The 16,818-nt window shown below is 45.4% G+C and overlaps 1 protein-coding gene across 1 annotated transcript in view; it reads left to right on the forward strand.

Annotated features, from left to right (window-relative positions):
• LOC139445811 (uncharacterized) overlaps window positions 1-16,298 on the forward strand; it is a 34,925-nt gene extending 18,627 nt beyond the window's left edge. The window contains exons 7-15 of the mRNA XM_071227041.1: window positions 2,276-2,518; window positions 2,903-3,163; window positions 4,746-4,988; window positions 5,691-5,942; window positions 8,096-8,269; window positions 12,089-12,310; window positions 14,844-15,077; window positions 15,562-15,786; window positions 15,937-16,298. Coding sequence (XP_071083142.1) covers window positions 2,276-2,518; window positions 2,903-3,163; window positions 4,746-4,988; window positions 5,691-5,942; window positions 8,096-8,269; window positions 12,089-12,310; window positions 14,844-15,077; window positions 15,562-15,786; window positions 15,937-16,298 — 2,216 coding nt within the window. The remainder of the gene's footprint in view (window positions 1-2,275; window positions 2,519-2,902; window positions 3,164-4,745; window positions 4,989-5,690; window positions 5,943-8,095; window positions 8,270-12,088; window positions 12,311-14,843; window positions 15,078-15,561; window positions 15,787-15,936) is intronic.
• Window positions 16,299-16,818: the final 520 nt, after the last annotated feature.

Consider the following 16,818-nt stretch of genomic DNA (forward strand, 5'->3'; position numbering starts at 1 on the left):
TGATGAAGTACCCCCCAGAATGCAGCAGTGCTGAATGTACGACTGAGATGAAGTATCCCCAAAAAAGTAGCAGTGTTGAATGTATGGCTGTGATGAAGTATCCCACAGAACGTAGCAGTGTTGAATGTACGACTGTGATGAAGTATCCCACAGAACGTAGCAGTGTTGAATGTACGACTGTGATGAAGTATCCCACAGAATGTAGAAGTGTTGAATGTACGACTGAGATGAAGTATCCCCAAAAACGTAGCAGTGTTGAATGTACGGCAGTGATGAAGTATCCCCCAGAATGTAGCAGTGTTGAATGTACGGCTGTGATGAAGTATCCCCAAAAACGTAGCAGTGTTGAATGTACGGCAGTGATGAAGTATCCCCCAGAATGTAGCAGTGTTGAATGTACGGCTGTGATGAAGCATCCCACAGAACGTAGCAGTGTTGAATGTACGACTGTGATGAAGTATCCCACAGAATGTAGAAGTGTTGAATGTACGACTGTGATGAAGTATACCCCAGAACGTAGCAGTGTTGAATGTACGACTGTGATGAAGTATCCCCCAGAATGTAGCAGTGTTAAATGTACGACTGTGATGAAGTGCCCCCAGAATGTAGAAGTGTTGAATGTACGACTGTGATGAAGTATACCCCAGAACGTAGCAGTGTTGAATGTACGACTGTGATGAAGAACCCACAAAAGAGTCATCGTGATTTGTTGTTGTTTTCATGAGGACATCTGTACTAAGTGAGTTGTTTTGTTTTCGAAAAGAAGCCCATAGAATACAGTGTGTGTATCATAATTGACTGGATATAAAGGATCGTGAATAATGGTCTCCCGGCTGATGAATAGGTCAAGTGTATGTATCATAATAGGCTGGAGATTTAAGAAGGTTAATGAACTGTTCAAGCATCTATTGCTAAGCATCACTTATTCGTGCAACAGCCTATAAAACGTAATCTGTGGCTGAGTTATTTTGTTGTGAAAAAACATTGATTAGTTCAATAAGGACTGCATGGGGTAAAAAATGAATTTGCAGCCTCGTGACACCACGTGTTCAAAATTTTAATTTGTGCCGAAAAAACAACATTTATTTGAATTCAGTAGCACGCACACAAAAAAACACTTTTGTATATCAAATTATAAAAAAATAAAACCATGTTGAAGTATTCTTTGAGTGCTGACTAGGCGCCAATACAGTTCATATGTTGGATATTATATCGCTATCTTAGGATATTTTCAATTGGAAATCAAACAACATAAAATCAACCGAGAGGTAAAACTTTTTTTGCTACTCAGTATTGTTACTCAGCGCCCATCATAAACCGCATCAGGTCAGGAGGTCTGGCTTAACTGTATCCAAAGGCTGCATTACCTAGCAGGCCCTATTACCTTGTTATCCATCACGTTATCCTTTACCTTGTTATCCATGTCATTGTTATCCTTTACCTTGTTATCCATGACGCCGTTATCCTTTACCTTGTTATCCATCACGTTGTTATCCTTTACCTTGTTATCCTTTACCTTGTTATCCATCACGTTGTTATCCTTTACTTTGTTATCCATGACGTCGTTATCCTTTACTTTGTTATCCATCACGTTGTTATCCTTTACCTTGTTATCCATCACGTTGTTATCCTTTACTTTGTTATCCATGACGTCGTTATCCTTTACTTTGTTATCCATCACGTTGTTATCCTTTACCTTGTTATCCATGACATTGTTATCCTTTACCTTGTTATCCATGACATTGTTTTCCTTTACCTTGTTATCCATGACATTGTTTTACTTTACCTTGGTGCCATCACTATTTGATAACGATCCATAAACACGTGTTCATGATATAGTCGGAATCGTACTGTCGACCCTGCTATTGGCAAATATTTCTTATGAATCAGGTGTTTTTTCACTTTTATTTGCCGAATCATCTACATTTCCACCACAGATAAGAATCTCTTATGTTCATGAATCGGCTCCAATAATTAGAAAAAAAGGCTCCCGAGTTTTGTTTGACTAAACTTTGAGCGTATCTCTATTTCAAGTTTCTAGTTCAAACCGCTTGTTCAATACTTCAATAACACGCACACTTCCGGTAACTTTCATAATCAGTTCAAAACAGTTGTTTCATCGCTACTGGAATTTTGACAATTCCGTAGGGTCATAAATGGACATAAGGGGACATAGAGGTCCGCCAAGGGGTCGTATGATACGCAGCCCTCTGTATATCAGTCTAGCCCGCCTCAAGCTCGTAAAGCACAAGTAAGATTACCTGTATTTTGACAGAATCCGTGACGTCAGATTTCACAGTCGAGGCCGAAGTGGTTGACATCAAGCAGACCCCGACATCGAGCAGAGCGTGTGCCTCCGATACATTGAGAACGTCACCGTCTACCGCCTCACTCCCCAAACCCATCACTCTCTACTGTGAAACATTTCCCGTTGGTCAGTTCCTAAGTCTCAAGTTCAACAGCTCCATACCTCAATCCCTGGTGGAGGTGCGCGCCACTGGACGACAATACACGGACGGTAGGTGCAAACTACTGATTCACCACTTATCGAGTGAGTGAGGGAGGGAGTGAGGGAGTGAGGGAGGGAGTTGGGTGGGTGTTTGGGTGAGTGACTGAGTGAGTGAGCGAGCGAGCGAGGGAGGGAGTGAGCGAGTGAGGGAGTGAGTTGGGTGGGTGTTTGGGTGATTGAGTGAGTGAGTGTTTGAGGCAGTGAGTGAGTCAGTGAGTGAGTGAGTGAATGAGTGAGTGATTGAATGAGTGAGTGAGTGAGGGAGTGAGTTGGGTGGGTGGTTGGTTGGGTGTTTGGGTGAGTGGTAGAAATAGTAATATGAAACAATAGGATGGACTTCTTTTGAGGAGCATACACAAGATGATATCCTGGTAACTGACTATTTTCCCCTAGCCCTGGAGTGTACGCAGACGAAGGAAGGATGGGATTACAAGGGCAAGGTCAACATTTCAGTGTCGGGGACACCCTGCCAGCGGTGGGACAGTCTGCCATCCTCCCTGGCCATCCCTGATGCATTGTTCAGTGCAGGTGCACCAGAGAACTACTGCCGCTCGCCAGCAGGATCCGAATCTGTGACGGGCACAGTTATCCGCCCTTGGTGTTACATAAACATCATCAATGTCACGTGGGAATACTGCCCGATTGGAAAATGCAGTGAGTCACGTGTTGTCCATATTTGTATTTGACTGGCATTTTCATTAACGGGTTTGCATTCGTGACCAACTCGTGTTATTCCGGGACAAGCCAAATAGCGACTCGTGCCCCTCTCGTGGCAATGTTGCCTGGGTTCTGTCTACGCGCAATCGGGCATAGTTAAAAGAAATGTCAACTCATTGCGTAATGATTCACGTATATTTCCCTAATGTCATATCTACTCCAGATGCTATTTAAAACACATCGGAACTTACGGTATTTATACAGTCTAGTTGAAAATATTTAACAGTATCTAGGGTTTATTTTAAGATGGAAGACAAAAATTATTCCCGAAGGATTCTTTGACCGAACTACTTTAAGTTTGTCGTAGTGTCGAACATAACATTCATCGATAGGTCACGGAAATGAGCGAGTGGTGACGATTGGCGGGTTCGTTGATCATCGGGAATAATTTGTGATTGGAGGCTATGCAGCTTTATGTCACAGAGATGACTCTAACATGGCATTGATATGGTGTTTTAATGGTGTATTCTGATTTTATATATGTGCTCTTGAAGGATCAGATGATCTATCCACAATACGACCCTACTGCTGAGACGACCTAACTCTCATACTATATATAAAACAGATGGGGTAAGGTGATATGGGGCTAAACGTCGCGTCAAAGAGTATTGTACAGATTATAGCGACGTGAATCCCCCATTCAGACACAGTATACTGACTCCGAGCCTACCGGTCCTTGTTTTCGCCCCTTAATGCCGAGCGCAAGGCAGGGTACTATCTTTTAACGTCTGTTGGTATGACCAGAGATCCTACGCTAGCTTGCCTATAATGCAGACTTAATACTGTCGTAGCGCCTTGCTCACTTTGAGGAACTGCGTCCTTGAAAAACACACGCACACACACACGCACGCGCACATGCACGCACGCACGCACGCACGCACACACGCACCCAAACAGATACACACACACGCACACAGATACACACACAGAGATACATACACACACACACACACATATACACACCAACGCGCACACACACGCATACACACGCACGCACGCACACACGCACCCAAACAGATACACACACACGCACACAGATACACACACACACACACACGCACAAACAGATACACACACACTATGCTTGTCGTAAGAGGCGGCTAACTGGATCGGGTGGTCAGGATCGCTGACTTGGTTGATGCATGTCATTGTATCCCAATTGCGTGGATCGATGCTCATGATGTCAATCACTTGTCTGGTCCAGACTCGATTATTTACAGACCATATAGCAGGAATATTGCCGAGTGCGGCGTAAACAACAAACACCACCTCTTAGACACACACACACACACACACACACACGCTATCAACCAAGTCACTCAGCCTGACCACCCGATCCATTAAGTCGCCTCTGAACCGTTAAGGTTCATCCATTGCTAAATTACAAACCATGTTAAGTGTGTCGATGTTCATTCTGTCGCCTGACCATAGAGACTCAGTTACATGGCGTATGTATCTGTGCCACATTTAAATATTTAGGCAAAGAATTATTCCAGCAAAACATGCTTGGATTGTTTAGATCGTGGCTGCGTGGTGGACTCTCTGAGCATGAACTACAGGGGGATGCTTGGTGTTACAACGTCCAACAAGAAGTGTCTGTCATGGAAAAAGGAAGCAGTTCCATTCCAGATACCCTCCACATTCCCCGACGGTTCTCCGGATCACAAGTTCTGTCGGAACCCTGGCGAGTCCTTGACGAAGCCCTGGTGCTATACAAGCCTTAGACCCCCTACAGCTGAAGTATGTGACGTCGACACATGTCGTAAGTGGAAAGATTTACTAAAACGGGGGTGTAATCCAATTGTTCAACCGATCGCTCGTTACGACGTAGACCCGGATTTGATTCGCAGTATAAGAGACTCAGAGAGACGTAGAGATAGAGAGAGAGAGAGAGAGAGAGAGAGAGAGAGAGAGAGAGAGAGAGAGAGGCAGACATAATGTGAGCGAGTGAGTGAGTTGGATTTTACGCCGCTTTTATCAATATTCCGGCGGGGGACACCAGAAAAGAGCTTCACACATTGTGCCCATGTGGGGAATCGAACCCGGGCCTTCAGCGTGACGACCGAACGCTTTAACCACTAGACTACCCCAACGCCCCAAGAGAGAGAGACAGAAAGAGAGAGAGAGAGAGAGAGAGAAGGAGAGAGACAGACAGACAGACAGAAAGACAGACAAAGAGGGGACAGATATGTTCGTTGTATTATATATTATCTTTTCGCCCAAGAGAGAGACAGAAAGAGAGAGACAGACAGACAGACAGACAGACAGACAAAGAGGGGACAGATATGTTCGTTGTATTATATATTATCTTTTCAAAGTAACACAGTCCAACATGACTTTACACTTTTGTAACTTCCATTCTAACAAGACCTGTAACTGTTGTCTGTTCTGTAACTCTGTAACGTTAGCGTCTGGATTAATGGGGTTCACAGTACATATATAGCTCACATGAACCTGACTACAGCGACATCGCTGCCAGCCGTGACGACAGGGGAGGTGTACTTCAAACGGGCAAGCTCCGTCATTGCCAACATCCTCGAGTGTTTCTCCTGGAACGGGGACGGGGCTAGACCGTGGGACGCGCAGAGATGGACTTTGGACATGGGCGTCGTGGCTCTGTATACACACTTCTGTGAAGCACAGCGACCGCTGACGTTCATGTGCCTTGAGAAACATGGAGCAACAGTCCAGTGGACGTACGGTAGCACGGGGTGTGGTAAGTGACTATAACGGTACGTCAGTCCAGTGGACGTACGGCAGCACGGGGTGTGGTAAGTGACTATAACGGTACGTCAGTCCAGTGGACGTACGGCAGCGCAGGGTGTGGTAAGTGACTATAACGGTACTACAGTCAAGTGGACGTACGGCAGCGCGGTGTGAGGTAAGTGAATATAACTGTACGACTGTCCTGTTGGCACACGGGGTGTGGTAAGTGAATATAGCGGCACTACAGTCCAGTGGACGTACGGCAGCACGGGTGGTGGTAAGTGACTATAACGGTACGTCAGTCCTGTTGGCGCACGTGGTGTGGTAAGTGACTTTAACGGTACGACAGTCCAGTGGTCCTACGGCAGCACGGGATGTGGTAAGTGAATATAACGGTACTACAGTCCAGTGGACGGACGGCAGCACGGGGTGTGGTAAGTGACTATAACGGCACGTCAGTCCAGAGGACGTACGGCAGCACGGGTTGTGGTAAGTGACTATAACGCTACGTCAGTCCAGTGGATGTACGGAGCACGGGGTGTGGTAAGTGAATATAACGGCACTACAGTCCAGTGGACGTACGGCAGCATGGGGTGTGGTATGTGACTATAACGGTACGTCAGTCCTGTTGGCGTACGTGGTGTGGTAAGTGACTATAACGGTACTACAGTCCAGTGGACGTACGGCAGCACGGGGTGTGGTAAGTGAATATAACGGCACTACAGTCCAGTGGACGTACGACAGCACGGGGTGTGGTAGTGACTATAACGGTACGTCAGTCCTGTTGGCGCACGGGGTGTGGTAAGTGACTATAACGGTACGTCAGTCCAGTGGACGTACGGCAGCACGGGGTGAGGTAAGTGAATATAACGGCACTACAGTCCAGTGGACCTACGGCAGCACGGGGTGTGGTAAGTGACTTTAACGGTACATCAGTCCTGTTGGCGCAAGGGGTGTGGTAAGTGACTATAACGGTACTACAACCCAGTGGACCTACGGCAGCGGGGGGTGTGGTAAGTGAATATAACGGCACGTCAGTCCAGTGGACGTACGGCAGCACGGGGTGTGGTAAGTGACTGTTACAGTACGTCAGTCCAGTGGACCTACGGCAGCACGGGGTGTGGTAAGTGACTATAACGGTACTACAGTCCAGTGGACGTACGGCAGCACAGGGTGTGGTAAGTGAATACAACAGCAATACAGTCCAGTGGACGTACGACAGCACGGGGTGTGGTAGTGACTATAACGGTACGTCAGTCCTGTTGGCGCACGGGGTGTGGTAAGTGACTATAACGGTACTACAGTCCAGTGGACGTATGGCAGCACGGGGTGAGGTAAGTGAATATAACGGCACTACAGTCCAGTGGACCTACGGCAGCACGGGGTGTGGTAAGTGACTTTAACGGTACATCAGTCCTGTTGGCGCAAGGGGTGTGGTAAGTGACTATAACGGTACTACAACCCAGTGGACCTACGGCAGCGGGGGTGTGGTAAGTAAATATAACGGCACGTCAGTCCAGTGGACGTACGGCAGCACGGGGTGTGGTAAGTGACTGTTACAGTACGTCAGTCCAGTGGACCTACGGCAGCACGGGGTGTGGTAAGTGACTATAACGGTACTACAGTCCAGTGGACGTACGGCAGCACGGGGTGTGGTAAGTGAATACAACGGCACGTCAGTCCAGTGGACGTACGGCAGCACGGGGTGTGGTAAATGACTATAACGGTACGACAGTCCAGTGGACGTACGGCAGCACGGTGTGTGGTAAATGACTATAACGGTACGACTGTCCAGTGGACGTATGGCAGCGCGGGGGGTGGTAAGTGAATATAACGGTACTACAGTCCAGTGGACGTACGGCAGCGCGGGGGGTGGTAAGTGAATATAACGGCACGTCAGTCCAGTGGACGTACGGCAGCACGGGGTGTGGTAAGTGAAGTTTTATGCTTTGCAACAGGTGCTTTAGGAGTGAATATATATTGTCTCTGTGAATTGCAATGTGTTATGAATAACCTTTAATATGGTTAACATACATCGACCCTTTAATCAAATTAAACTGAAAAGTAAGACATGCTATAGAAAATCTCATGCTTAGAAATGCGATGTTAACGTACAAATCCCAAGTTAACCCCCTTCCAACTGTAAGGTAATTCTTTTTTCAGTTAACTGTGTACACGTTCCCGTGACTCCAGTTTCACAGGCCAATTCATCCGTGTCATATGAAAAGGGCGTGGCCACCTACACCTGCGACAATCCTGCTGACATGGAGATGATAGGGTCCGCCACCGTGAACTGCATCGACGGGCAGTGGGAACCACCCAGACTGGAATGCAAACGTAGGTCAATCATGACGTCACAAATCGATAACCTTGTCATCCGACATATAGGCCGAGATGTTTGACATTTTACACAAAGAGATAACTATACACGTCCCTGCGCCGATTGTGTAACGATAATGTTTTAAAACGTAGCTAACCAACCAATCAACGATCTGAGAAGAGACTCATAGAAAATCACGCCCCGCCATCCGTGATAATAAGTCCGTCTATTGGCTGTCGCATCAGGACAATCAACTCCGCCATATTTCATGTTCAAGGGCGCAGCAAACGCGATGACTTTCTATCAGGAAGTACACTCGGAGAAGCAGTGATTATTAGTGATTCTGATTGGTCCAATACCGAAACATTTATATATTACTTAAAACGTCGTTTCGGGAAGCATTCCATCGCTACGTCTGATAAATGTCACACACTCGTGTTGAATGACGGCCACAAGGCACACGTCCCTGTGTGTGTGTGTGTGTGTGTGTGTGTGTGTGTGTGTGTGTGTCAGGGGGAAGGGGGTTCTGCATGAAATTACCTTATTGAATTGGACATTATTCTGTGACTGGTCATTTATCACGGGAGGGGATGGATAGTGTTGCATGAACAAATGCTACATGGAATGATGCCAAAATATGATACAGTCCTAAGACAGAGCCTCCCTTTGTCCCCATCCACCACCTGCATAAGTATGACGTCATTTGTCGAGTGGAATGGACAGACGGACAGCTGTGGTTTCTGGGGGTTCCCTACCCCCTTTTTTTACATCTGATGACGTTTTGTTTGCGCATTACCTACCACGATAACATTTTGATTTGGTTGTTACAGTAAAATTATCAATAATGGTTTACAAAAATGTTTGTGATTTGGGGCCCTTTACCCCGGGGTGATACCTCCCCTACAGAAGTCACAAATTGCCCAATGGACGCAGGCACGCACGCACGCACGCACGCACGCTCGCACGCTCGCACGCACGCACACACCTTTTTTTTAAATCCTGGATCCGTCCCTGAGTAAGATGTAATGACTCGTCATTGGTCGCCAGGTTGACCGCACGGAGTGTGAGCGCACTCGTCACGTGTGCTTCTACCGATGGGTGTTGGTTCCTTTTTGACTTCTGCCAAGATTTACAATACATTACACAAAACAAATTTAACATTTAACAGGGTGTGTTGACGTAGTGACAAGACAGAACAATCCATCACTAACGCCATCAAATGCAGTCCTTCTTTCGGAAGTGCGACACTTTTCCATTTTTCAAAGCTAACTCTAAGAACATCCACGCTGAACCATCTGCAGTTTCCAAAGCATCAGTAATATTACACAGACGCCTCATCATATATTGTTATAGCTCTCATCACAGAAGGGAACACTTCACCTAATGCAGATGGATTGTTAAATAAATTATATTCTAAGAGTATAATTGGTAGGCCAAGTGAGGTGAAATTATTTAAACCTCGCGTCCACGATTATTGCACTTATATTAAGACGCTCATGCACGTGAATACTTGTTTGAACTAGTCTGGACTGATGCCGATTGTATAGTGCTCTCCCACTGAGTTACCAGTGCAGTATTTGGGTCCCCACTTCGGAACGAACGTTTTTACGTGTTTACGGAAGTTGTCGAATGAAAAACGTTCCACGCATGCGCAGTTCGTAATTTACGGTCGAAGCGAGAGGATTTGTTGGCCGCCATTTTTCCTTACGGAAACCCCCGAAGTGGGGACCTAATACTGCAGTTTAACATAAATACCAAACACAGACACAGTATACTGACTCCTAGCCGACCAGTCCTTGTTTTAGTCCCTTAATGCCGAGCGCCAGGCAGGGTAACAACAAGTACCATGTTTTAAAGTCTTTTGGCATAGCGTGGTCGGGGCTTGAACTACCAAACTTCCTCTCTCCGGCAAGGCGCTCTATCATTTCAATCACGGAGGTGGTCTAAGTTTCAAGATGCTCGGAACAGTCGGAATGGTGACCACCCCGAGATTGCTGTGTAGTCGCATACGACTGTGGATAAGGTTATTGTGTCATAGATATACACATCTCCACGCATATTAAGGAGATCAAATCGTTTATTTCACGGACATCATGTTTGGTTAAGTGATCGATAATATGCAATGCATGGATACAGTTAGTGAGTGAGTATGGTTTTACGCCGCTTTTAGCAATATCCCAGCAACATCACGGCGGGGGACACCAGAAATGGGATTCACACAATGTACCCATGTCTTCGGCGTGACAAGCGAACGCTTTAACCACTAGGCTACCCGACCGCCCCTGGATACAGTTAAGGGGACTATAGTTTTTGCCACTTGAAATAGAATCACGACATATCGCGATGATTAATTAACAAGATAGTGAGTGAGTGAGTATGGTTTAACGCCGTTTTTAACAATATTCTAGCAATATCAACAGAAATGGGCTTCACACATTGTACCCATGTCGGGAATCGAACCAGGGTCTTTCGGCGTGACGAGCGAACGCTTTAACCACTAGGCTACCCGACCGCCCCAATTAACGAAGACAACTACACGTGTGCTAATACTTATAACTGAACACAAGCTATTCCGGCGATAAGGAATAGTACTTACATTAATGACAAAAATTGCAAAGTGCACTTTTCACGAAGTATCCATTTTCCTTGCGATAAACATCATTGTTGAGTCACGTGGTTACAATCCGGGTTAGCTTCGGCAGGACTATAGGCTTGGGTCAACTGGCAATGTTACCAAATTTGATTCAGGTCGTTCAAGCCAAATTTTATGATAGAGTGACTGAGTGAGTGAGTATGGTTTTACGCCGCTTTTATCAATATTCCAGCAATATCACTCCACAGGACACCAGAAATGGACTTCACACATTGTACCATATGGGGAAGCGAACCCGGGCCTTCGGCAATTTAACCTCTAAGCTACCTATTTTTTTTTATATACCAACCGAGCAGGTAGTGTGAGTGAGTGAGTTGGGTTTAACGCCGTTTTTAACAGTATTCCAGTTACATCGCGGCGTCTCAGCATAATGTGGGAGGAAAGCCCGAAGTGATGCAGGTCTCAGACGTTTACCACTTCGGTGAAACCCACGAGCACGGGTATGGTGCTGACAAACCTAGAAACATAATCGGGGCGAACCGGGATTCGAACGCACAACCATAGGTTTCTGGCGTGCCCAAGGGACGCAACTCTGCATAGCGAATCACGGCGCCTTAGACGACTGGGCCACCCGTGACCCCTCCGAGCAGGTAACCAGTGACACAGACACAGTGACTTAGTGTCATGCAGGGCGCTATTATTACGAATTTAGATTGGAATGGAGATCGTCTCCCGTCAATGTTCGACTCAACTGATGCCGAAGCACTCATCACTTGTAATATAGCCAATCAATTCCTATTTGTTTTGTCAAGAATTCACTTCAATATTGTTTTGCGTTTATGGAGGTATAAAGGTGTGCATATTGTGTAAAATAGCCAAATAAAAGCCACGAAATCACATGCAATTAAATAATTCATGTTTGAATGACTATAAACCTACTATGTGGTATCAAGTTTACGTTCGAACTTCTAACAAAGCAAAGTAGTTTTACTTTCTAAATAACACCCGCACCTCGGCTTTCTTATGCAATAAACACGCATTTTAGTTTAATAAATTCGTTTTATCATTTCAGCTGAGACAACTTGCGTTATGGCCATCTTGCATAGCACTAGAACATATTTCAGGTGTGAAGACATGATAAATTAATGTCTTATTTAAATAAAATAATGCATACACGACGTACATATAGATTTAGTTGAAGCGTGACATAATTCTTAATTCACAATACTATTGTTATCCACAGCTAGAAATGTTGCCCGTACAAAAACGACCAAACAGGACAGCACAAAAGAACCGTACACAGCTTCCAGAGCTGTGGATGACAATCTTAGTGTGTTCATGGACAAAGGAGGGTGTAGTCACACCTCACCTTCACAGTTGTCCAACGTAACGTGGTGGCAAGTGGACTTAGGGGACCTCTACAACATCACCACGGTAGAGCTCACCAGCAGAGGGGATTGTTGCGGTGAGTGCAGAACATTCTTTTGACCTATGGTTAGTGCAGAACATTCTATTGACCTTCCATGGTGAGTGCAGAGCATTCTATTGACCTTCCGTAGTGAGTGCAGGAAATTCTATTAACAAATGGTGAGTGCAGAACATTCTATTGACCTTCCGTGGTGAGTGCAGAACATTTTATTGACCTTCCGTGGTGAGTGCAGAACATTCTATTGACCTTCCGTCGTGAGTGCAGAAAATTCTATTAACCTATGGTGAGTTCAGAACATTCTATTGACCTTCCGTGGTGAGTGCAGAACATTCTATTGACCTTCCGTGGTGAGTTCAGAACATTCTATTGACCTTCCGTGGTGAGTGCAGAACATTCTATTGACCTTCCGTGGTGAGTGCAAAACATTCTATTGACCTTCTGTGGTGAGGACAGAACATTCTATTGACCTTCCGTGGTGAGTGCAAAACATTCTATTGACCTTCCGTGATGAGTGCAGAACATTCTATTGACCTTCCGTGGTGAGTGCAGAACATTCTATTGACCTTCCGCGTTGAGTGCAGAAAATTCTATTAACCTATGGTGAGTGCAGAACATTCTATTGACCTTCTGTGGTGAGTGCAGAACATTCTATTGACCTTCCGTGGTGAGTGCAGGACATTCTATTGACCTTCCGTGGTAAGTGCAGAACATTCTATTGACCTTCCGTGATAAGTGCAGGACATTCTATTGACCTATGGTGATTGCAGAACATTCTATTGACCTTCCGTGGTGAGTGCAGAACATTCTATTGACCTATGGTGAGTGCAGAACATTCTATTGACCTATGGTGAGTGCAGAACATTCTATTCACCTATTGGGTGTGCAGAACATTCAATTGACCTTCCGTGGTGAGTGCAGAACATTCTATTGACCTTCCGTGGTGAGTGCAGAACATTCTATTGACCTTCCGTGGTGAGTGCAGAACATTCAATTGACCTTCCGTGGTGAGTGCAGGACATTCAATTGACCTTCTATGGTGATTGCAGAGCATTCAATTGACCTTCTATTGTGAGAGCAAAACATTCAATTCACTATTTATGGTGAGTGCAGCTAGATTCTATACATTTACCATTGTGAGTGCAGGCAGATTCAATACACCTACCATTGTGAGTGCAACCTGATTCAATACACCTACCATTTTGAGTACAGGCAGATTCAATACACCTACCATTGTGAGTGCAGGCAGATTCAATACACCTACCATTGTGAGTGCAACATGATTCAATACACCTACCATTGTGAGTGCAGGCAGATTCAATACACCTACCATTGTGAGTGCAGGCAGATTCACTACACCTACCATTGTGAGTGCAACCTGATTCAATACACCTACCATTTTGAGTGCAACCTGATTCAATACACCTACCATTGTGAGTGCAGGCAGATTCAATACACCTACCATTGTGAGTGCAGGCAGATTCAATACAACTACCATTGTGAGTGCAGGCAGATTCAGTATACCTACCATTGTGAGTGGAGGCAGATTCAATACACCTACCATTGTGAGTACTGGCAGATTCAATACACCTACCATTGTGAGTGCAGGCAGATTCAATACACCTACTTTTGTGACTGTAGGCAGATTCAATACACCTATCATTGTGAGTACTGGCAGATTCAATACACCTACCATTGTGAGTGCAGGCAGATTCAATACACCTACTTTTGTGACTGTAGGCAGATTCAATACACCTACCATTGTGAGTACTGGCAGATTCAATACACCTACCATTGTGAGTGCAGGCAGATTCAATACACCTACTTTTGTGACTGTAGGCAGATTCAATACACCTATCATTGTGAGTACTGGCAGATTCAATACACCTACCATTGTGAGTGCAGGCAGATTCAATACACCTACTTTTGTGACTGTAGGCAGATTCAATACACCTATCATTGTGAGTACTGGCAGATTCAATACACCTACCATTGTGAGTGCAGGCAGATTCAATACACCTACTTTTGTGACTGTAGGCAGATTCAATACACCTACCATTGTGAGTACTGGCAGATTCAATACACCTACCATTGTGAGTGCAGGCAGATTCAATACACCTACTTTTGTGACTGTAGGCAGATTCAATACACCTACCATTGTGAGTACTGGCAGATTCAATACACCTACCATTGTGAGTGCAGGCAGATTCAATACACCTACCATTGTGAGTACTGGCAGATTCAATACACCTACCATTGTGAGTGCAGGCAGATTCAATACACCTACCATTGTGAGTACTGGCAGGGGGGGGTGGGTGGGTGTAGGGGATTGGGGTGGGGGTTGGTTGGTCGCTGCTTCAAAACACGCAGTTTTCGGTGATAAAATAAGCCAAACATTTTAAAATAAAATTAAAACAAGCATCTTTTTCAGTGGATCCTGCATGTCCTGCATGTACATGAAACAGTGTGCTTTGGTAAAACTCGAGGACAGGTGCAATTTTCCGTAATTTTCAAGCAGTGAGCTCATTTGACAAAACTGTTTCTATAGTTATTTTTCGTATGGTTCTTCTAGGAGATAAGTTGGGCAACTTCACAGTTACAATGCACACGGCTGACCCCGAGACAAGCGATGCTCATGACCTGTGTTTGTATCACCCTGGTTTCTTTGGAAATGGAGTAACGAAATCTCTCCCCTGTGACCAGCCGACAGTGGGGCGTTATGTCAAGATTACGCAGTACCCTCGGGCATCAGAACTGTATGCCCTGGAACTCTGTGACGTCATCATAAGGGGCCTACCCGCTCAAGGTAAGACTTTGAGTGAGTGCATACTGGAGTGATGCACTGGAGTGATGGTACATGTTCCAGAGCGAAATGATATTTAGCCAGACCTCCACCATCCAGGTCGCTCTAAACGCTGTTTTTTAGAAATTCGATCCGATTATCAAACATTTTGATCGAGCTGTGTTAACTGAGGTTACAATTTCCCCGTTTTCTTGACTTTTCATTAAATATCCTGAAACCCACATATGAGTGAGTGACGAGCGAACGCTTTAACCACTGTGCTTTAATAATTTCATACAGGCATTCATGTTTGGATGGCGTCCATTCAACATACACGAGTATATATAAAACTTTGTGTTAATTAATATCATATTAAGTACATTAATCTCTAATAACGGTACTCCAGATGGCGCCATGACAGGACTTACAACTTCAGCTGCAACAACAGCAACCACAGATGCAACCACGACAGCACCAAAAACTCCAACTGCAACAACAGCAGCCACAGATGCAACCACGACAGCACCAACAACTTCAACTGCAACAACAGCAGCCACAGATGCAACCACGACAGCACCAACAACTCCAACTGCAACAACAGCAGCCACAGATGTAGCCAGGACAGCACAAACAACGTCAACTGCAACAACAGCAGCCACAGATGTAACCACGACAGCACCAACAACTCCAACTGCAACAACGGCAACCACAGATCTAACCATGACCGTAACAACAATGTCAAGTAAAACCACAACGACAGCAACTGCACCCGCGACCACAACCGAAACACCCACAACTGGCAACATATCGGCAGGTTTGACAACTCCTAATACCACACCCGCAACGTCTACGACCACCACAGTGGCAACATCATCTACATCATCTACATCATCAACCACTCCCATGACCACAACTACAACTACACCAACGACCACTTCGTACAACCCTTTCCCAAAGCGCAAGGTTGTGGAGATGTGTACGTGTAGATGCAAGGACACGTCCCTCCCTTCGGACACCAAGCAAGTGACGGAAGCAGCGCAGGCGATCCAGAAGGAGCTGAAAGTCGAGACAAAAACTTTGAGCAAGTCTGTCCAAAAGAAGACGAGCTCCAAGGACAAGCGGTCTTCCTCGACCAACATGGGCTTTCTGGCCATATCTCTCATGTGCGTGGTGTTCGGAGCAGTAGTCATACCAGACGTGGCCAGTCTGGTCACAGCCGTATACAACACGATAAAGGGAGTATGATACCGCGGTATTGTACCTGGTCACTCTCAGGCATATACACAACATCCGGACTGTATGATACCACGTAATTGTACCTGGTCACTCTCAGACATATACACAACATCAGGACTGTATGATACCACGGTATTGTACCTGATCACTCTCAGACATATACACAACATCAGGACTGTATGATACCACGGTATTGTACCTGATCACTCTCAGACATATACACAACATCAGGACTGTATGATACCGCGGCATTGTACCTGATCACTCTCAGACATATACACAACATGACTGTATGATACCGCGGTATTGTACCTGATCACTCTCAGACATATACACAACATCCGGACTGTATGATACCACAGTTTTGTACCTGATCACTCTCAGACATATACACAACATCAGGACTGTATGATACCACGGTATTGTACCTGATCACTCTCAGACATATACACAACATCAGGACTGTATGATACCGTGGTATTGTACCTGATCACTCTCAGGTATATACACAACATCCGGACTGTATTAT

Source organism: Haliotis cracherodii, unplaced genomic scaffold, assembly GCF_022045235.1.
Source record: "Haliotis cracherodii isolate W230 unplaced genomic scaffold, xgHalCrac1.p SCAF_10, whole genome shotgun sequence".
Taxonomy (NCBI): domain Eukaryota; kingdom Metazoa; phylum Mollusca; class Gastropoda; order Lepetellida; family Haliotidae; genus Haliotis; species Haliotis cracherodii.